This window comes from Protomyctophum parallelum, assembly GCF_964188405.1.
Source record: "Protomyctophum parallelum genome assembly, chromosome: 15".
In the NCBI taxonomy this organism is placed as follows: Eukaryota; Metazoa; Chordata; class Actinopteri; order Myctophiformes; family Myctophidae; genus Protomyctophum; species Protomyctophum parallelum.
Window position 1 is genome coordinate 5,156,838 of NC_139710.1, and position 23,664 is coordinate 5,180,501.

The window sequence follows — 23,664 nt, forward strand, 5'->3', positions numbered from 1 at the left end:
TTTCTTTGCCTTAGTATGCCTGAATGAGTGATGATTTTCTTTAGCTACGTAGAAGGGTGCAGAGAGAGGAAATTGTCCAAATCAGTCCAAAGCAGAAGTATGGTATATTCATATACAGTAAAGGTCTCAAAGCATATTGGTGGCTATAGCCATAGAAGCCAACAAAAGAAAGAACTTCCAGCACACTCAGCAACCTTAATATAATTTATTGACTCCTGAATATATTAAATTAAGGTGGTTGTGTGTGGTGCCTGCCTGTTCTTTCTTTTGTACCACAGTGATGTCTTGTTGCCAAATGTACCGGTACCAACAAAAATACTGAATCGTATAATTTACCCTGCTGCTTCTTCTGAGTTTTGGTGCACTGTCAGGAGTATATGAGCTACACATCAAAATATCTAAACCTATTTTCAAAACATCAAGTTGCTCGTTCCCTCAAATGTAATGTAATGAGTTATGAAATGGATAGAATGTAAGTATCTCTGTCAAATGAACCTGTAGATATCATGTCAATGAATGCATTTTAATTATTGCCCAGGGTCCCTCTAGTGGTATAATTCGGGCATGCAAAAAGAACCAATGTACAAGCATTTATATTTTTGTTTTATTCCATTGTTTTAATATAAATCTCTGACAAAAGAAAATACCTAAATGATAAACAAATCATACATACTGTATGTACAGAAGTAATTTATATATATATATAAAAAGGAAACAAAATATTCTGTGTTGCCTTGTTAACTTGTTTTTGGGGCTTCATTGGTTGTCCCTTCATTGGTTGTCCCATCAAATTGAGTCAAGTGCACATTTTACATGGGGGGGGGGGGGGGAGATAAGTGTTACAGACATTTGTTTTCCATAGGGTCCCATTAAGCAGAGAAATGACATGTTGACAAAGCCAGTTGTAAAGCCACTTTTGTTTTGGCCTGTCCAGTGGAAGATGGAAGAGGTTTTGTCACAGAATGAAATTTGACTGTGTACACAAGCTGCCAAGTGAAGTCTTATGATTATTTGACTTCGTTTTACAGAATGGTGAAAATAGGCTACAGCAGAAAGCAAGATTCTACAAAACATCTGGCACAGGATGAGGCAGGATAAGGCCAAAAGAATCAAAGAACATTGTGCATATACAGGACCTAGAGTTTCTATCACAGTACATGAAACCAACCATGCACATCACATCCAACGTATCTCACCTACTGCCAGGGGCCAGATGGCTGAAAACGTTAAGATGCATCAAAATTCCAGTGCAGATTCCAATCTGTTTTTTGGCAAGAGTAGGAGTTTGAAACACCATCTTTGACACAGCTGTTCTACTTCAGGTTCCTACACAGAGAAAATCTGATTTCTATATATATTTCTAGACTGTTAGGACTTATGTTGAAATAGCACAGGAATTCTGAGAAGGTATTTGGGAAGAAACTGTTCTGTTGCATACTCTTATTCTATCAAAGTGTAGACACACTTCATTTCACATCTTGTGATATTTGTTAGAAGAATAACTTGAAGCTGTATAGGCGATATGGTAAATGCATGCATTTCTATAGCACCCTTATCCAAAGTGCTTTACAATGTGCATTATATTCACCCATTCACACACTGTCACTGATGGTGGAGGCAACCATACAAGGCATCAACTTCATAATCAGGATCAGTTAGGGGTTCAGTGTCTTAATACGAGAGCCAGGGGAGCTGGGGATCGAACCATGGGTTCCCAGGTGGCCACTCCACCTCCTGCTGCCGAAACCAGTATCGGCATACATCATATTAAACACTGACAAACGTCTCCAAAATCAATCAAAAAACAAAGTTCTGGGAAAAAGTATAAAGGGGGTGGGGGGATTTGTAAGAACCCTGACTTCCATCTTCACTGATATTCACAGAGGTAGCTGAAATGACAACGTAAATGTATATTGCTGGCATCCAGTGATTTGACATGTTATGAATCAATACTACCAACAGGTTACCCCTGACATTCGTCACAGACATGATTGACCCGACAACAAGAATATCCACACATCATTCGAACAGTGGAGGACTTGCATCCGACAGTGTCTCCTCAAGGTGGTGCTATTTTTTTGCAATTTGAGGTGTGACCAACTTAAGACATGTTAAAAATGTGTGATCATTTCACTTGTCATGATAAATGACAGGTGCATTGTATATAGGTCAATGACAACCATTCACCTGTCTTGGAGTGTATGCAGGCTTGCATTCTAACCAAACACTACTGATAAATTGTCTGGTCAAAGGCGTTCCAATGAGTGACATTATAAAACCTGTATACACTCAGGCATGTGATTGGAGAAAACCAGTATTGCTTCTTTGAACACTGTATTTAGAATTCCATGATCACATCATGCACACACACACCCAAAGATTAATGGCACAAGGTCTACAGCAGAAGTATCCATCTACGCGCCAATGAGAATGGAGTGGCAAAAGTAAGGGCGTTTTCATACCAACCCAAAAACAAAAAGCTGTGATTTGACTTGATTGGAATAAAAAGCTACCTAATCTTTGGCCCTCCCATGGCACAGGATTAGATACCTCTGTTCTACAGGCAGCATCTGTATTTCCAGCCCAAATGGTTCTTATGAACAAACTACTTCATATTTCTATCTTTTAAGTTGAGATCATATCTCAAATAAGGCTTCCAAGGGTCCAGCCTGGAATCTAAAGCAGTGTTTCTGCACTGTAATATCAGTGTGGTATTAATCTACGAGTTAATGACAGACTATCGGTTTACCCTTTTCATAACCACTAATACAACTTCAGTAGAGGTTTGGTTTTTGCTCTAGTCATCTGACCAGTTCAGATAACCAGATTAATACATTTAACAACCTTTTGGAAACCGTAGTCTAATTCCCCAGGACTGGTGCTGACAACCACTGAATTAAACTTAATAGAAGTAGGTCAGTTCAAGTATCCTATCATATAAATAAACATCCCTGGGCTCGACCTCTCCTGGATTACAAAGGCATCAGGTTACTGCACCAAAAGTAGTGTCAATGAAAGGTACAGTACATACAGAAACATCACAGCACAAGACTTTGAAAGACAATGGAATGGCGTAAAGGAAGGGATAGTACATTAAAATATCTATGAGAGTCGTAAAGCAAGTTTTGAAAGCAGTGATTGAGATTTGAGACACATGTTGGGCAATGTCCTGACATGAACTAAAAAGGGTTTCATTTCCAAAACGTAACACTTGTGTATATATGGTTTGCTGACTGAAAATGATCAAGCAATATTTCAAAAACACTATTTCCTCAAAAACAGCGGTTGACATGAGGTGCTTGCAAGTATTTTGTATAACAGATGTCTATTTTTGTGATGAAACTCTCAAATTCAGTGGTTCATTTGAGATAAAATTAGGATTTATATCACCTGCTTGTATGGGGGGGTGGGGGGTCTACTCCAGATATCAGACAGACATTGTGCACAACAATTGCCAAGTCAAATTATGTTATTGATTTTTCACCTCATCATTTGGCAGTTAATTTATACTTGATTGACATGTAAAAAAAATTGTCCATGTATGTATAGCCCCTTAAAAGGTACATAACTGTTCACTACCACGGTATTTGCTTCTTGAACATTCAGTATTTTCTATTAAGATGCTTTTACAGTACAAACTTAAAAAGAGTACTCTCTCAAAGTGTGGCGTGCGAGTGGTAGGGTTGGGGGGGGGGGTCACGGTAAAATGGTGGCTGTGGCAAGCATTGGGATAGAGGGGGTCTCGTGATAAAGAGTCTGGGGGGAAATAAAAAAGGAAAATAAAAAATCTTTGTGGCTCAAGGAAAGTTCTCTCTTCATATTATTCTGCTATGAAGATCACGGATAAATTGTTTATAAAAGCCACAACAGCCGAACAAAATGACACCTGTTGTGGAAACACAACCTGCTGCAGAGTCACAGGTCGGTGTCTCAAGTCAGTGGCCATCTTGGAAAACATTCGTTACGACTAGTATCCCACAAACCTTCACTTCCCAGGTCCACCCACACATTCAGCGTTTCCTCATGAATCCCCTACAGCAGATGTAAACAGAGGTTTTACAGGAATGGCTGAACAGAATAGCCTCTGACAACACAAAAAACAAAAACAAACAAACGTAAAAAAACGGACACAATTATCGTGCCAAGTCAAATTCTTGGGGTAAAAAAACTCCTCCGTTCCCACATGCCATAAGGGAGATCTACATTTCCCACGAGAGTTGTAGCTTATAGGTGACTTTGTGGCATCTCTGTGATGACCGTCGACTACAACCAGTTCTTTTGGTGCCTGGCAGAGCAAGCTACAACATGGCTATGCTCTCAGGGGTGCAGTTGAGATGAGTGGATGTGCTGCTGCCACCGGGCGACTTCAGTGGGCCCTTGGAGGTACCACCAAGTGCCGTGGCCCTGGCCCCAGGTCCTAAGATAACCCCTGAGCCATGGTGAAGGTGGTGTTGGAGGTGTGTCTGTAGCAGGCCCACCATCAAGGTCTCGCTGGTGACTGTGCCAAACTCATAGGTGAAGGTGCCATAGAAGACCAGGATGTCGACGGTGAAGACCCATTCGCAGATGGCCGCAGCGTGCTGCAGCACAAAGCTCTCGCGGATGAAGAAGATACCACCTAGAGGAAACAAGTTAAGGAGCAACTCCCTGGTGCAATTTTCTTTTGACATTATGCCTGTTGATGGTAATGCATTTTGACCTCTGCCACAGGTATTCCAAGCAGTCATGGGGAAAATCAATTTGATGTTTTCTCTCAGTTCTATAACTCTATCTCAAGACAAACTGCTACTTATAAAGGTTGAAGGCAATTCCCACTCTCATAGTAGTCGTACTCTATTTGTACACAATCTTCTACCATGTGTTGTATTGTCACATTTCACTGTTTTTTTTTTTAAATTATCAACATGGATATTCTTTATATTCATGTTGTGAACTGCACCAGGACACCATGCCTGTCAGTTCTCTACATGGAATTGAATAGGACGGTGTAGTATACTGAGGCATTGTCACTGTAGATCATGTTATTAAAGCTGGGACAGGCTGACAGGTCCATATGCTTCCTTTAGTACACAGCATCTGCTTTTACATCCCCCCAGCACAGCAACTGTAGCACATAGAGTATGAGGAGGAGCAGAAGGACCTCAAAGAACCTTTGCACTCTTGCAAGGGGGTGTCATGTTTTATTAATCACCTTAACAGTGTTTTATGCCCTTTTAGAATTTATTTCCCAAGATGCATTTGTCATTCAACTCAACAATTTATTTTAAGTTCTAATTTAGTGAGCTCTAGTAATGGAAATGTGTTTTGTAAAGGCCATTACCCATTACTCACCATGCAATATGGATGAACTAAACTAAAAAGCAATGCGATTACTTTTGGTGATGCCTCACTCATAAATTGTATTTGTGCTGGAAAATAAATTATGTTCATCGCCTCGATATAATCCTTCTCAGTATGCATGTACTGTACTCATGACACAAACAGCAGTTTAAATTCATGCAAATGTCCTTAATCTGTGCATACAAGTCATAATTTGTAAATCACTAGTTTGACATTATCAACATTATTCTAGTCATTCATTTGCCCAACCCACCAACATATCCTGTAACAACATACTTCACTCTTGACAGCCCCCACCACTCTTCTCTGCGGAGCAGGAGAGAAATCTGCCTAGTCATCAATAAACAGGAATATAGCAGTGACTTCAAAGAGATGAGTCATGGGCATGATTCGTTGGTTTCTCTCTCACACTCTCAAAGACACAAGTCATTACTGTGTTACTACTACTACAGGGGTAGTAAATAAAATGTTCGGGCAAGTGGAGTTTGCTTCCAGGTTGCCCGACGAGCAACTGCATCCCGTCTTCATTCAATATTATTGGCTATTCATGAAGAACAAAGTTTCACAAAAGTGACTATTGTCACTCGGCAGTTATTGATTGGATTTACTTAGAACATGACCTGAGTGCCTCTGAGGCCTTTAGTGGCAACCCCTGTACTATATTACTGAGGGGTCTTTGGACACAACAATTCTTCTCATATTCCACAGGTCTTTACCCACAGGAGCACATCTTACAAGGGGGAAATACAAAGTACATTTTTCTTAATACTTAGTTTTAAATACTGATACAGAAAACTATAAGCATAGTCAGTGATCACTTGCTACCAATGGTTAAAATACAAATCAGTGGTTCTACATACCTAGTTCTTTTAAAAACAAAATTGTCACTATACCATAGTAGCAGAAAATGTACCCCTCTGGTGGCCTTTTTGGACATTGTTTTAGCATTGCCTTACATTTGTATACTATTTTGTTTTCCCATTCTCATTATTACCTACCTACCACACCCTTGTTGAGTTTTGTTTCAGTGATTGCCTTGATTTGTTTGCATGTAAACCCTGTGTGTCTTTCAGTTGGTGCTGCGTTCTTGAGAGTTCTTTACAGGTACAACAGATCTAGAGATGTCTTTTAAAGGTTCACTCTCTAGTGTTAGACATTTTGTTTTTTGAGGGGTGCTAGCCCCTCCTATGTCCAGCTTTTAGTGTGTGTGAACACAAACTTTTGATAATGAATGGCCATTTTTACATCATTGACCCAACACAAACATTAAATTCCATTGATAATGAATGGCCAGTTTTGAGTGTTTGTGTAACATAAACATTAAAAGGTAGGATGTGATTGGCCAGAATGAGATGATGTATGATTATGTAAGAGCGCCCCTCACTTCACACAGGTGTGATTTCTTTTTATGGTGCACTGTAGCCAATAGACTTTTTGCCTTTTGGTATCTTCTGCGCTTTTTTGCTTAAACAAATCTTCTCCATAATACAAATTTCTCCACCCCTTTGCAATTGCATTTTTGAGGGTTCTCAACCCTGACAGAAAAATATGACCGTCAACTAACATTATCACTCTCTGTGGATTGTTCACAACCAGAAACATAGGTGATATTAGGTCTAGAACTACATTAAATGCACACTGTGTCCATTGATGGTGCAGTAGTGGTTGAAAGCTGATGTACGGCTGAATCCAACCTTTCTCTTTTGCCTCATTAAAACGTACAGCCTCCTCAACCGTACCACTGACTCGCGTTGACGAGTGAATACATATTCATATACCCCCTCTTGGCTTTCCCATTTCTTGTCCCAGGTGGACACAAAAGGATACTGAGTACAAGGGAGATCATGGCTCCAATTGCGAGCGCAACACGGAAGTGGGCCATCCAGTAGTCGAGGGCAGTCACCGCCACACGGTAGGTGAGCACACATTGCAGGCACACAAAAAGAAGCCCTGCCGGGAAGGCCACACCCGCACCCACGTAGTGGAGAGACTTTGCGTGGTCAACCTGCCGGCAAAAAACATCAAATATCATTACAAAGTTGCGGGCTACAAATGTTAAAAGGATTCTATTTACATCATTGTGCACGATACTGTCTTTACAGTTACTGAATGTGACAGTAGAATATGTTTAGATTCATCAGTAATCATTAAGCAATAATGCAACAGTCAGGAAGCAGAGAGTTCAGGAATACGGAAATGTGTCTGAAATAACCTGACCACAAAGCCAATCCACAGTTATTACAACCGGTTCTGAAAGGGTGTGATAAACACCAAAGATTTTCTTTTTAAATTTAATTTTAACCCATTCTGACCTCAGATTCTGAGATCAGATTCATACGAGGTTTCTGCCGGACACACACTGGTCTGATGAACCCATTCTGACCTGAGATCAGATTCTAAAAATGTCAGTCGCTCTTCGATTTTTCAAAAATAGCAGACCTACAAGCTCGTATCGCGCCACTCGGTGGCGCGATATGAGCTTGTAGATCTGCTATTTTTCAATAGCTAAAGCGCGACATGATGCCAACACCAAAATGGGTGCCCGGTCAGAATGGGTTAAGAGAGGAAAGAAAACAGGTACAGGCATACACAATGAAAACTTACTTAAAGTTTAAGAATCATCATCATAAAGGAACAATAATTTTGGACAACAGGGAATATGTTTTTGTAATACTTTATATAAATAATTAGTCATCTGTTGCCAGAAACCTTTGACTGTGGGACACTCCCACATCATGTATAAAAGTACCAGTTGTATTTAAAGAACAAAGTGTACAGTTTGGCGATATAGCAAGTCTCATTCTATAAGCTTTCTGAGGGGTTAAATGTGTTTTATGGACAACATTTAAATAGATCTGCTGCTGATTTGGGGTTTTTCGGGATGCCATAATAATATTTATAATTCCCCAAACTCTGGTCCAATTAACAAATTGATGTTGTAAATCTGTGTTCCAGGATTGGATAACAGGTATTAATGAAGTACATCTTTGGAATAGATCTTTATAAAGTATGGAAACGTGGCCTTTGGATAGACCTGCAGTTCTTTTTTAAATGAAAGTAACTAAAGGGTGAGAGGTGGTTGAGTCCAGGGAACTCCATAGGCCTGCATAACAGAGCTGCAAATACAAAAAGAAGGAAGTAGGTCTGGTACACTGAAATGATATAACTCCTTCAGATCTGAGAATGATCTTAAACCATTATCATCACCAAGTACATGAATGCCACAATTGGATCACGATTTAGCTACAAAACAGCGACCTCCACTACGCAATAAGGGGTCATAGAATAAGGGAGTCTGTTCATGCCACTTAGCCCAATTAAGTAATTTTTCATATTTACGCATAGAGATATGTCATGCAATATTATCGGGCCATAACGCAATATACACTGCTTTAACGGAATATCTATGACGAGAATGTCCTGTAAACTAATGGGTGCCACAATATGTTTTTCAAGTGATAAGGCTTGAAAATATAACTTAGAATTTGGTACAGCTAGACCGCCAGACTGCTTCTCATTCTGTAAGGTAGAAAGTTTAACCCGAGCTCGCTTGCCTCGCCATATACATTTTGAGACAGCTCTATGCAAATTCTCCTAATGAGCAACAGGTGGATCATAGAACTACAAAAGTTTACTCGAGGTAAAATATTCATTTTAATAATAGAGACTCTTCCGGAAAGGGAGACAGGTATATTAGATTGAGATTGAGAACCTAATGGTTCTATTGTAGTTTACAGACCAATTTCTTTCCAATTGAGGGAAATATATCTATACCCGGATATTTAAATTGGGATACAACCGGGATCTCATGGTCAGGAATAGAGTTAGGAGTCATTTTTAGATAAATTAGTGCAGATTTGGTCCAGTTTATTTTATATGATAAAATGAAATGCCAGCACTCAAAATGATTATTTACCTCTGATGAGCAGACAATGTGCGCATTTCGGCGTGGTCGGCCTTCCTCGGCGTTGACAACGCTAAGGAAGGCCGACCCGACCAGACTGCCGAATAGCTTGGGCTATAGGGATATAGTGGGGTTCCGTCTCCATGTTAAATTTAGTTGTCATTTACAACTCATGTAAAAGTTTCACTTTCAGTACTAATTTGAAGGTGAGGGTCTATAGAACCATTTTGGTTCGAGTGGCAATCACCAAAATAAAATAATTGGCCTATAGGGGGCGTAGTCAGGTGCCAACCCCCATCAGCCCTACCAAAATATGTAAACTGTTGTAACTTTTGATTAGATTATCCAATCTGAACATATGATATATGTATGGATTCACAATCAGGAGTAGCATTTGGTACTTCAACCTTATTACACATATAATATTTCTTTCCACCCAGTATTGGTGTATATCCACAAAAACAGCAGGAAAAACGAGCTAAAAACTAGTAGTGGGGTCCCTAGACAGACCGTCATTTACAACTCAACAAAAGTTTAACTTTCACTTCTAATTTGTAGATAATGACATATAGAGCAATTTTAGTTTGAGTGGCAAGTCTACAAATTAAAGAAATATATATTTTTGCCAAATTTCCAAAATGGCCAAAATCGGAATTATGTTTATTTGTTAAGATGTCTTAACTAAAGTTAGATATTGGAATATAATACACCACTCCTGTGTTATATTTGTTTATTTTATTTAATTACTTATACTATGTACTGCCACTATAGGGGGCAGAGTAGCAGGTGTGTCTTAATTGTTCAGACTTGGTAGCTTGTTAGTTATAATACTAAGCATACTGCAGAAGAGCATGAGCTGCACTGATTGCTCTCTTGTGGTATTGATATTTTGAAGGTAAGCAAAAAAGTTAAACATGTCATGAAGGATCCTAAAGTGTTTTTTTATGAATATGGATAGTCATGGAGTGCCACGATACGGTCTTCTCCCAGCGCAACTGCCTTGTCGTTTATCTCTTGGGTGAGTTCTACCTTCTGGAATGAATGGTCTGCTGCAAGTGTTTCTTCACTACAAAAGAGACATTTATTACGATTAACAGGTGCACCAGTCCGGCATGATCTTCTTGCCAATGCCACAGCACATCCGGAGGCGGCGGCGTGAGAGGGCACGCAAACGTGCTGCTTTCATCGCTAACCTCTTCAAGTTCACCAAGGATTTGCTGGGGCAGAAGCGCAGTGGCAAACTGGCCTCCTCGCAGGAAGACATAGACCAACATCTGAAGCAGACGTACAGCGACCCTGCAAGAGAGCAGGAGTTGGGAGAGTGCAACAACCTCATAGAACCCCCTGAACCAGATGTGCAGTTCGACATGTCGGAGAGGAGGGTCAGCAACCACCTCCGGAGATGGCTCGGACTACCAAGGAGCCTGAGCAGCATTGCACTCTACGGAAACACCAACAAACTGCAACTGCCTTTCAAATCCCTGGAGGAGGAATTCAAGGTAACTAGAGCCAGAGAAGTGGTTCAGTACAGGGACTCAAGTGATCCGAAGGTGGCTAAAGCAGGGATCCAAGTGAGGACTGGCAGGAAATGGAGGGCAGAGGAAGCAGTTCAAGAGGTAGAGGCAAGGCTGCACCACAGGTGCATGGTGGGCGTGGTCACACAAGGCCGAGCAGGGCTAGGTTCCTTTCCGAGTCCCCAAATGAACACCAGGGGGAAGGAAAGGCGACGCCTTGTTCAGGATGAGGTGAGAGCTGCAGTGGAGGAGACCAGAACCTGCAAGGCTGTGGGACTGAAGCAACAGGGAGCTTGGACGAGATGGGAGAATGCGGTTGAGAGGAAAGTGACCTGGGTAGAGCTTTGGAAAGCTGAGCCTCACCGCATCAGATTTCTCATCATGGCAGTGTATGACGTGCTTCCAAGCCCGTCAAACCTGCACATATGGGGCATAGCAGAGACACCAGCATGCCCACTGTGTTCCAAGCGAGGGACCCTCAGTTGCTGTACAAGGGCACTTGGAGATGGACGGTACAGGTGGAGGCATGACCAAGTCCTTAAGACCATTGCTGAAGCCATCAGCACAGGACTGGAGTGGTCAAAGCAGGTCCGACCATCTTGTCAGAGCTGGGGACAAGCCAACTCCTGTCAGAAGAACAACATCTGCAGGCATCCTGATGTCTGCAAGAGACTGGCAGTTGTTGGTGGATCTTGAACATCAGCTGAAGTTCCCCAGCCATATTGTAGTCACCACCCTGTGACCAGACATTGTCCTTGTGTCTGAGTCTACCAAGCAAGCAGTGCTGATGGAGCCGACAGTCCCGTGGGAAGATCGCCTGGAAGAAGCCTTTGAAAGGAAGCTCTCCAAGTATGCAGGTCTGGTCAGCGACTGCCAGCAGGCTGGTTGGAGAGCAAGGTGTTTCCCTGTGGAGGTTGGATGCAGAGGTTTTGCAGCCCGGTCCTTGGCCAGAGCCTTCAGTAGCTTAGGCATCGAGGGAGAGAGAAAGAGGAGAGCCATCCGCAGTACCACCGATGCGGCAGAGAGAGCCTCAAGATGGCTGTGGCTCAAAAGAGGGGAGCCTTGGAGTCATGGTAGCTAGCTAGCCGTCTGGACACAAGCTGGGGTCTGATCAACCCTGGCTGGGTCACCTGGAGGAGGGCGTATGATGTTGAAAGACCCGAAACGCCCTAAGATTCCAGGAACATCACTGAGGATGTGTCCAGACTAGGCATCAGTAGATGTATGTACACAGTCTTATAACTAACAAGCTACCAAGTCTGAACAATTAAGACACGCCTGCTACTCTGCCCCCTATAGTGGCAGTACTGTACATAGTAACTAATAAAATAAACAAATATAACACAGGAGTGGTGTATTATATTCCAATATCTAACTTTAGTTCCCCACATATGTACTGCATTGTCTCATTTTTGTGAAATATTATATATTGTCCTATTATATGTATTTTGTTTTTATACAATTAGTCATTCATGATAACATAGGTATAGGCACCAACATCACCATTCTATGGTTCAACAGGATAGAAGTTAGGCGTAATGTAGTAATTCAATGTACATTGGCAGCCATCTTTATTTTGTTTCTATATCAGATTATTCAAAACATTAATATTTCAAATCCAGTTGATTCCTCACGCAGGATTAACTTGATATAGCAAGAAAAACAAAGAAAAAACTGCAATATAAGAAAATTAAGACATCTTTCAAATAAACATAATTCCGATTTTGGCCATTTTGGAAGTTTGGCAAAAATATATATTTTTTTAATTTGTAGACTTGCCACTCAAACTAAAATTGCTCTATAGGTCATTATCTACAAATTAGAAGTGAAAGTTAAACTTTTGTTGAGTTGTAAATGACGGTCTGTCTAGGGACCCCACTACTAGTTTTTAGCTCGTTTTTCCTGCTATTTTTGTGTATTTACACCAATACTGGGTGGAAAGAAATATTATATGTGTAATAAGGTTGAAGTACCAAATGCTACTCCTGATTGTGAATCCATACATATATCATATGTTCAGATTGGATAATTTAATCAAAAGTTACAACAGTTTACATATTTTGGTAGGGCTGATGGGGGTTGGCACCTGACTACGCCCCCTATAGGCCAATTATTTTATTTTCGTGATTGCCACTCGAACCAAAATGGTTCTATAGACCCTCACCTTCAAATTAGTACTGAAAGTGAAACTTTTACATGAGTTGTAAATGACAACTAAATTTAACATGGAGACGGAACCCCACTAATAAAATAAAGGTCAGATCAGAGCTTCAAACGGGACAAGACGCTCACCTGAAAGTTGCCCACCATGACCAGGCCCACGGCATTAGTGCAGCCTGACACCAGGGCGCTGGTGTTGATCCAACAGCGATGACTGTGCTCTATGACCTGGGCGTAGCGCAGCAGACACACCATCACCACTGAACGAAAACATCAGGCAGGAAACCTTTTATAGTATTTATTGTTGATGCATGTATTCAGGTTGATAATTACCACTGGAGGATGACATGTATTTTAGTTTTAGGCGTTTCTAGAAGAAGGTATTCCAGAATAATTAGTTACAATGATTGCAACAGCAGAACAAGACCATAACAGTCTGGCCTCCTGGTCTGATATTTTGCTATCAATTTGAAGTTTGGAAAGAATGAAGCTGCACACATCACAATGCCATGCTCAGTTGCAAAGCCCCCCCCTACCAACAAAACTGTCTGTTTGTGGGAATGATGACTGTTGTGGTGACAGTCTATGCATGTCTATGGCATGTCTTTATAAATACTCCACCTGTAGGAATAAGAACATGTGTTCCTCGAGTGAACCCCTTCCATAAGTCAAACAGTCCATTGTGACCCAACCCGGCATTTCAGGCTTGTCATGGCTGGAGGTGGTTCTATTTCATGAGTCATACATGAGCTGTGACTTGACAACTTTTTAAGGGGATAGATAGACACACATAAGTGAGGGAATAAGATGGACCCAACAGAAAGGGTGATCCAAAGAGTGAGTGAATTGTGAGACAAAAAATGTAAGAGAAGGAGGCTGTAATTAAGCGCAGAAGTTGGGAGAACGTGGCACAGAGATTATAGATGATAAACAAGACCGCAAGGCCAGTAATAAGGGAAGGTCAGAAACGATGGGGGAAGGGGAGAGGAAAGAGAGAGAGAGGAAGGAAGAGGAAGAAAATCCACATCTATTATTGATAGCCGAGTGCCAGCTATTTAAAGGCCCTCTGTAGGCTCTGAGGTTTAGTGGCTAGCACGTGAAGAAGTCATACCAAAGTGAATGATGTCTAGTGGCTACAATAGATCTTTAAATGGCTGTACACGACTGTAAGTTCATGACAGACAAGATGATAATACTTGTTACTTACTATTATACTTTATGGTATACATCTTTCTCTCTCTCTCTCTCTCTCTCTGAGGTGGATGACACGCAGCAAAGGTTGTCTGGATCGGGATTCGAACCCGCGAGGCTGGCATTGCAGCCTCGGGTGCCCGGACCACCACGCCCGTGAGGTTAAGATATTTTATGGTGATATAGACACAGTGTTTACTACAGTGTTATAGTAGGTGTTTCTATGGTTCTAAAGTACAACTACCTTCTAAGGCTCTAACTTCACTTAAGGCGTATTATCATTAGTGTGTGTTTGCGCGTGCAGGTGCAAAAGAGATATAAAAGAACACTGAATCTTATAATACACAATAACAAGCACATCATTTGTGATAAACTACCACCAGTTCTCAGGTGTATGTACAAACAGTAAAACATTGCATTAAAAAAAAACGTAAATGTTAAATACCAATTATCAGTAACAGTAACAATGTCTGCCATGACTTTTAATACAAATTGTATGACCTTTCAACCAAGAACACAGAGCCGGAGGGCCGGCAGAGTGGTTTATACTAGCCGCGGCATGTGTGGTTGCATATTATCATTGCATGGAATGCAATGCAAAAGTAAGATTGAGCAGTGGCTCAGTCCAAGGGGTTTCACAATGGGAAACCAAATTCTGCAATAACTGTGAAGCCAGAACTTTGAGCCTATCTCACAATTTACCTTTGGGTGCAAACCCACTCTCTGAGAAACACTAGGACAGAGTATGGATGCCTTACCCATGAAAGCTCCCACGTTGCCAATGAGGCTGAACAGGCAGCTCTCTGGAGGGAAGGAACCACACTTACTGCAGAACACAAGAAGAGAGTGGACACAGAACATCAATCATTATAACAAAGGAAACCCATCATTTGACACACAAATCCATAACTCAATATTTACATCACTAGATTCCCATTACCAGTACAGCACTATTCTGTTCATTTGCACTGTATGCGAGGACCATGTCTCCCTTCAGAAACACAGAATGTCACTTATAATGAAGGGGGTGCCCCCATATTTGTGGAACCATTTTAACATATTAGACTGGATATCTAATCAGGTGTATTAAACTATAATAAAGAATAAAATGTCGTCTCAAGGCCCTTGGAATCTTCTTCCTAACCTTCTGGGCCTCTTCAAACAGATCAGATCATAAATTATATTTGTACTTAGGCTGTTCTGCTGTCATGAAAGTTTATAGTTAGAGAAATTCAAAGTCCAGCCGTCTGCTGTCCAGCCTCTCCCACCCCTCACTGGGGAAAATTCTGGGAGGAAAACAGAAACGGGGCGAGTAGTCTTGTTACCTTAGGAGGTCTTGCATTCATTCACTACTTTGTGTGTCTGTGTATGCAACTAATCTAACAAACTACTACGCCAATCTGTCATACTTGTTGTGCACGCTGCCGCCAGGCAGTGCTGCACGATTCTTGCTCAAATGTGAATCTCGATTTTCTCGATCAAAATATTTATCGTCTTTAGTCTGTAGTTACTGAACAAAGTGAACATTACTACATTCAAAATGTTGAGTCAAAACTCAGAAATGGACTAAATCGGTTCGGCATGACATCTCACACCTCAGAAACTACAGCTCCCAGAATGCAGCAGCAAGATGGCTGCTCGTTACCTGATTAGGAGCACCTTAAAAGGAATGGAGCTTCAGTCATTCAAACAAACACCAGACGCAAACAGCAAAGACTACTCGTGGGTTCTACCTCCAAAGACGCCAATGATCGGTGATATTGTATTGTTTTATTCACACTGTTTGATGTGGTTAATACCTGGCTAATTGTATTTAGTAGGTTCACACATTAACACTGCAGTATAGCCGTCATTAACTTACTTGGTTTCATTTATGTTTAAAAGTATCTTTACAAAAGAATAAGACTAAATTAGAAATGTTAAAATGATTTAAGAATTTAAAAGACTACTACAAATGTGGACAATTCATTTATCCAAGCTTAAAGGGTAAAGTGTATAATTTGTTTAAGATGTTGACTGTAATAAGTTAAGACATTTAATGTAGGCATTCATTGTTTAAAACACTTCTTAAAACTGTTTAAAAGACTTAATTATTTGAAAATATATTTAATGTTTAAAATCGAGTGGTTAAAAAGAGAACCTGTTTGAAAGGATTATCATTTGTTTGGCAATGTTGTTAATCTTGGTTTCTTTGCGTTCGAAGGTTTTCAACCTAATTGAAGAACCAACCAGTCAACAAAAGCAACTGCAACTGTGCAAAAAAGTTGAAAATAAAAGTTGACTTTGAGTTGGATCTTGGAGTTGTTTCCTTAATGTCCTTTGGAGTGGAATTAGAGTTTGACTTTACACAAAATGTGGCAGTACTGTGGCTTTAAACAGACAACATCTAAGTGCTTGACTCAAACCTCTCTTAAAGTCTCTCGTAGCAAAAACGTAAGAGTAACTCAAATTAATTGGAACAGTTTCTCGACTTTTTTCGATAATTGTTCAGCAATATTTTCGCTCAACGACAAAGGTCCTGTCCATGCGCCTTAAGCCAAGCCAGACTGAAATGCCCCTCTCTATTTGTATTGTAAAAAGCACTTGTGTGCTCAAATAAATACCAGTGGTCAAACCCTGCAGATTGAACACCTAAATGTTATACTGCATGTGCGCTAATAATGGCCACAGTTCTGCCATAAAACAAGGCGCTAAAACAAATCACGTCGGGCGGACTTAGCTCACAGACAATTGCTTCCTGTGTTGTTGTGGACATAAGAGAGTGAAAGGAACAGCTAGAGGAAGAAGGAAAAAAACAGCAGACCTGATGAGAGGAATGTCCTGAATGGTGCAACATGTCTTGGGGAAGCCGGGACGTGGCATCTCCTCTGCACAAGTCACATTGTAAGACCTGCAACCAGGACACAAGAAATAGCTGAGTTTAGTTTATATTAAAGTGACTATGTTAATACAATATAACTTTGGGCTGTTCTATTTGGTCTCCCTGTTCTCATATTGAGATATTTAGATCTTGTGTATAGGTTTGACACAAACATTGACCTGAAGGTTTAAATTTAAGTAGTACAGTACTAAGTTCCGACACGTGTTTGTTTTGGTCATTAGACCGACAACCTACCTCTATCCCTAACATAAGCGCAAGCACGGGAGCAGCGCATGTTCAAGCAGTAGTCCGACCGCTGTCGGACTAATGCTCCGGCGGAATTACGTTCGGATCCCCAGAGCAAGCACGCAGGCTCTATTACTACTCGGTGGCAATTGTGCATGTTCAAATCCGGGGTAGAAGAGGATAGTTACGACTAACTTTATTAAACGGGGATCTAGGGAAGTTTTACTTTACAAATGTGAGACTGCATAAGCTCTTGTATGGATACTGGTGGAGTATCCAGCTAGAATGAGTTGCAATTTCCTGAAGTAGCGTAAATCCTTTAAGGAACATTGTGTCGACGACCTTACAGACAAAGGCTAAAATTATGTAATTTGGTAATGTAATTTTATAGCATATTATGTAGACATAGCATTATATAGTGTATATTACTAATACTTATAGTTTAATTGTACATATATTCTACTGTTAGACGGATGTTGGGTTCTTAGCTTACTTATGATCCTTGATGACTATATTATGTATTTGATTGTTCTGATGTGTTCTTCTTGCTTAATGTAAATCACTCTGGATTAAGAGCATCTGCTAAATGTGTCCGGGTAGCTCAGTCGGTAGAGTATGAGTAGCACATCCTGGTGCAGCAAATCGTGCGGGAAGTACTGGGAGCTGATTGTAGGTGTGGCGCTCCACCTCAGCAATCCATCTCCCAGGGGTCTAGCGCATTGTAACGGATAGACTCTCACGTGTTACCGGCTGAAGCCCTACACACACCGTCTGCGAACGCCACGCGTCAAAACAGCTGCCTCCGTTATTTTCAATGAACCTATCCCACACCGGCGGCGTCCGACGCACGTTCACGCATCGCCTGACGCTCCGATACGCCACTGTTCTATTTTCCAGGCGTTGCCGCGCAGCAACACCTGTGCCGCGTCGCTGCGCACCCGGTGTGTGTTGGGCTTGATACAGACAATAAGCCACTACCAACCTACTTCTAAATGCCTAAATTGTGTGTAGGGAGTGGGTGAGAAACAGACGGAGATCTGTGATTTTGACGATGGATGTTCAATTAAATTCTGTCCCAAATACATATTTTATCCCCAAATTCCTAGTCTAGCGTACTTTTGACAATAGACACCTCAGCATTAGGTACTGTATGCGTTACATACATATACTGGTAAATGTGGGACAACTGCACCATACAGTACTTCCCTATAAAGGACGTGGGAAAGACTTTCCACTGCCAATGCCAGCAATTTGTGATACTTTTGTTCTTCAACAGTTCTCCAAAATAGTGTCTGACAGGTAAATACTTTTCAAGTAAGTCATAGTGCTGTATTCTAGATAGCCAGGACAAATCATCAGCATATTCCTGAGCAGACTAACGTTGGGCCGTAGTACTTGCGCGCTCTGCTACTTGTGTGCAACGAGTAAGTAGGCACTCGACAGAGTGCAGTTCTAGTTATATCTTTTAGTCAAATACTGTTCTAAGTCATTAGAACGTTGAACTTAATACTGTGACTGTCAGTATCCCACATTAATTAGACATTAATTAGAAGACAATAGTGCTTCGAATTCAAAGGAATTAAATTGGGTAAGATTGTTCTAAAGGTAAAAATCCAACACATCTGTTGATTCTACATCCTGGTATGAAGTCGTCACTCACCAATTCTCGACAGGACAAACATGGTGGTTCATCACAGCCATGGCATAGCTGGAGAGAGGACAGAGTCAAAATGAACAATGTTAACAAACACAAACCAAAACTAGAAATACACTCTGTCGAAGTGCCAAGTACTGCCGACCTCTACGAACTTACGATCAGCCCCTCTATAAAATATATATACCTACTATACCTTGAAGTGTACCTTAGTTATGTCACCGTCAACAGCCAATAAGGGACCACCATTCTTACCGACATACATACATACATACATGTATACATACATACTGTACGTTACCTTTACCCACCCAACATTAAAAACATATCTTAATTACATCAACATCAACAGCCAATTATAACCATGCATACCATGCATACCATACCACTTTTCATCCAGCCAATCACACTACTTGCACGCTCTGCTTGCGCAAGTTCGTCTCTTCTCCATGAAATTGAAGCTGATGCTGGGTAGTACCACACAGACGCACAGTGCTGATGTCATATCAATAACATCATAGAATGAAAGTACTCTGACAAACAGGCACATACTGACAAACTACAAACAGCTTATATAGACAGAGTGACAGACACACATACTGTAAACCTGACGTACTATGTGAGTACTTGTGTCATAGTCATAGGACTTCCATATAGCCTCCTAATACTTTGAATACCCCATACAAAAGCTCTTCCCGCTGTGCAACCTGAAAGCAAAACTCGAACATTTTATTTACTTGCCACGGGCAGTCGGGCAGCCGGTAGTGTCAACATCTATATATCTATAATGCACTGAATCCGTGTGTCTCTGCGTCGACTTCAAACTTGGCACGTGTCTATCGACGAGGTGCCAAGTGGGTTGGATCATTGCCTGATGGTCGGACGTAACTTGAATAGTATGTCTGTGTGTGTGTGTGTGTGTGTATAAACGAATCCACAGCGGGGTGCCCTGGGCGCAGCCATTACTGAGGTGTAATCAGCACTGGTTACCTGGCCAACAGGGCACTGCATCCTTGGAGCAGTGCCCTGTTCGGCGAGGTGTAGCTGATCAGTGCTGATTACTCCTCATTGGTGGCTGCGCCCAGAGCACCCCTCTGTGCTGTGGTTAGTCTATAATAGTTGCGTTTGTGTGTCCTCTGGCTCTGCGTCTCTCTCGTCTGATTGACTTCAAACTGGTCAGAGATCAGCGAGTCCACAAATCTATATCTATCTATCTGTCTATGTCCCTTTTATGCCTGTAGATCCGTATGTCATCAGTATGACATCGTAGTCCTGACATGATGGACTGGCCTCCAAGTAGTATAGTATTAAGAAAAATGGATATTGCACTACCGTACTTTAACAGCTTTTATGCTAAAGACATGTCCTCTCAAATAAAACATCGGGTGCTAAGGAAGTACAGTAGGCGTCTTTAGGTCCTTTTTAATTAATGATATAAAATGGGATCGCTGTAATCCATGTTTTGACAGCTCCCGTTGCTAGGCAACGGCTTGTTCAGTGCTCCTGGACATGTTTTGCGCATGCGCACATCATTCACTTCATTGTTTACAGGCCGGCAAAACTTGCTATATCTCTGAATCTACATCACTGACTGTCCATGGTTTTGATCAGAACGGCAATGTTCTGTCCTCATTTCTGACTTATCCAAGCATCTCGTTTTGGAATATTAATGCTTCTAAAGAGAGATCAAACTTGACAGTGCGAGGTAGTAATGAAACATAATACCTCCCGGTTTTGGGGGGAAATGGAAGGCTGGGCTTTTCAGAGTAAAATCTGCTTGGCACTCTAGCGCCTTTATTTTGACAAACTCTGGCAGCATCATAAGTGTTAATGGGTACATCAGGACGCATGACATGACATGGACTGGCGTCCAAGTACAGGGGTCGACACTAATGGTGTGCAGCGTTCACACGGGCAGATGAGATGCGCTGTGAGTTGATTTGGAGCAGCTACATGTAGCCTACATGCATCATTGCGTCTTTGCAACATCATGCCGAAGGTTTTATTTACCTGCCAGGGGCAGGTGGGCAACCCTTAATGTCAATGCCTGAAGTAGTATGATAATGGTTACTGGCTGCACTTCCCAACAGGCATCGCCCTAGAATTAATAAATAATGAAACTGATACTTACACTATCCATATTCCTGTGATGGAAAAAGCAGATAGGCTGACAGGCAGGACAATCCAGGCAGTCATTGGGCTGGCAGTGAGCTGGCTGTGTCCAAAGCATGGAGGGGGTTCAGGGGCTTCAATGGACTGAAGAAGTGAGGTGACAAGGGGGGAAAGCAGGTAGGGGATACTAACAGAGAGGGACAGACATGGACAGGGACACTAACAGACAGGGACACACACGAGGGAGGGGCATGTAGAGGACTGGGGAATGGCACACCACTTCTGCTGCTCCAGCGAGCCCTGCAACCAGCAGCAATCTGAACAGAGAGTTTTGTTTGTTTGTTTATTTTCACCTACAAAACATTAAAAAATGTTACACAAAGTCAATAAGAAATGTGAAGGAGAATCTCCAGGGGGCTTAAGAAGTGGCATTCTCCAAGAACATCTGTACATTCACAGGGCAAAAACTACATCAGAGACACAGAAGAAATGAGAAGAAGAAAGACAAATGCAGACCAAAAGACAGACATGGACAGAGAAACAGAGAGCAGGAGAAAGACAGAAAGAATAGAGAGTGAGAGAGAAGTGGACAGACAAGAGGGGCAGACAAAAACAAAAGCCCTAATCGTAAACCACAAGCAAGATCGTTGTTAAGACCTCTTTATAACACATGGACAGCTGCATTCAAGGTATAAAAGGTCATACAATCCTGACATGGAGAGATGTGAAGCATACATTGAGGAGAATGTTGACTCCACCAAGGTCAGGTCTGTAGCAAAAAAACATGGGCCAAGACTGGCAGTATCATTTTCCACAGTATACAGTTACAAATCTGACCTTCGCCAAAAGCGATTCATAGGAATTTGTCTGAAGTAAAGCCCAATAAATAGAAGCCCTAGTTCTCTAAGCAAGGTCACACTCCGCCATGAGGTAATTTAAACCACAAAAGCGTTTGCATCAACATGATACGTCATAAATCCATCTATTACATATTGTTTTGTTAGAGACAGGAGAAAATATTTGTAATATGTGTTTCAGTGTTTGTGCAATGTGTCTCTGACACTGCCCTTCTCGCTGGTACTGTTTGCTGCTGGTAATCTAATTTGGGTAAGTTAATGCAAAATAATTTAGTTTAGATAGTATTTCATAAAACATTTCATAAACGAAAGGTATATACCATTGTTTATTAATAAAATGAATGAGCATTATGAGTGGGCTACTATTTTTTGTATCGCCTAATTATTCAAATTTGGTTACATTTGGGCATTTAGGCTTGTTGTTTGAGGAGGTATTGGCATGTTGAACATTCTCTTAAAAAATGCCTTGTGGGTTGTTAGTTATCAGTGGGTCTCTTTCTACCATAGTGAAAAGTTAAACCCAGCTCACTACTTGATTGGAAGAAATTGACCATAATGGCTGATTCATTTATTGATTTGATTACCAGGTCGCCTGTTAATCATATCAGAAACTTGTGTCATATAAGACTTGTGTGTCTAACCTTAGCTAGTGTTAGGTGAAAATAGTGATAGTACGGTAGGTAGCTTAATGAAGATACAATAAAACACGTTCTTTCTTGGAATCAAAGTATGCAACTTCCTTTATTTACGACCACCAACGTAACGTTATGTGAACAGTGAACACAATGCTGCTGCAGCAGGTGTAACATTTTTGTAACAAACCCGCTCATTGAATGAATACGTACAATGTAATAACAAGCCAATGTACACTTTACAGGTAAACTCTCCAAGAACAGGATATTATTTTGATCTAACCAGAGAGTGAATATAATTTAGCTGGTCAACTGTAGTTAGCCAGAACCCTACATTAACGTTAGCCCCCGGTTAGCTGGTTAGCTTGCAGCTATACTCGTTTGTTTGGACCAAGACAGACACCCCCAGCCCGTTAATTGACGCTACCCTGAACGACAAGGCTCGTCGAACATACAGACAGGCATTCTGTGCATACGGTCAACAATAGCATTTATATAGTCATTTACATGAAGATCACTTTTCACCTACCTACCCCGATCCCACTGTAACCACCACCACCGCGGACCTGAACAACCTTGGTTTCCCTTTAAAAACTCCCCTTTATTTCAGGGCCCACTCCAGCCAGTGGATCACGTGCCACACTGTATTTGTAGTTTTTGTGGAAAATGTCTGGAATTCATCGGATACAGGACAATAGGCCAGAGGACTACAATACCCACGGAAATATTAGTGGAGGCCGGGACTTTACTCCGAGCCAATGAAAAGTTTATTATTATTATTATTATTATTATTATTATTATTATTATTATTATTATTATTATTATTATTATTATTATTATAGATCGCCCCCCCTCCCCCATAAACGTTTGCATCAATTAAAAAGAAAAGATAATATTGTTTGTATTTGTTGTTGTTCTTTTCTTTACAAAGTTAAGAGGTCAGAAAGACCAGACAAGCATTAATCATAAACCTATAATATGTGCATATAGTTATGATAACTCATAACTCATAATGCTTTATAACAATTATACGACACATTAAAAAAGCATTCTAGAATCTATAAAGTCAAGTATAAATGCAATGTAATCTGCTATAACTATAAGTACTCATAATCCAATCATAACACATTAAAGCCTCTTATAAATGACCCATAAGGTCAAGTATGATTATACTTCATAATTACTCAGACTTTC

At 41.0% G+C, this 23,664-nt stretch overlaps 1 protein-coding gene across 3 annotated transcripts; it reads right to left on the bottom strand.

Moving 5' to 3' along the window:
* Nucleotides 1-104: 104 nt before the first annotated feature.
* On the bottom strand, nt 105-23,082 carry LOC310872718 (transmembrane protein 150A-like). 3 transcript variants are annotated; one of them, XM_083784770.1, is made up of 8 exons: nt 23,004-23,082; nt 21,001-21,298; nt 18,876-18,923; nt 16,913-16,999; nt 14,868-14,935; nt 13,051-13,178; nt 7,168-7,345; nt 105-4,618 (listed from the first exon to the last, which is right to left on the bottom strand). In XM_083784770.1, the coding sequence occupies exons 2-8, from the start codon at nt 21,063-21,065 to the stop codon at nt 4,299-4,301; spliced, it is 894 nt and encodes a 297-aa protein (XP_083640896.1). In that variant the 5' UTR covers nt 21,066-21,298; nt 23,004-23,082; the 3' UTR covers nt 105-4,298. The 3 variants fall into 3 exon arrangements, with proteins under 3 accessions (XP_083640896.1, XP_083640895.1, XP_083640897.1); XM_083784769.1 differs by having other exon boundaries at nt 23,000-23,056; XM_083784771.1 differs by lacking the exons at nt 14,868-14,935; nt 16,913-16,999; nt 18,876-18,923; nt 21,001-21,298; nt 23,004-23,082 and adding an exon at nt 14,126-14,696.
* Nucleotides 23,083-23,664: the final 582 nt, after the last annotated feature.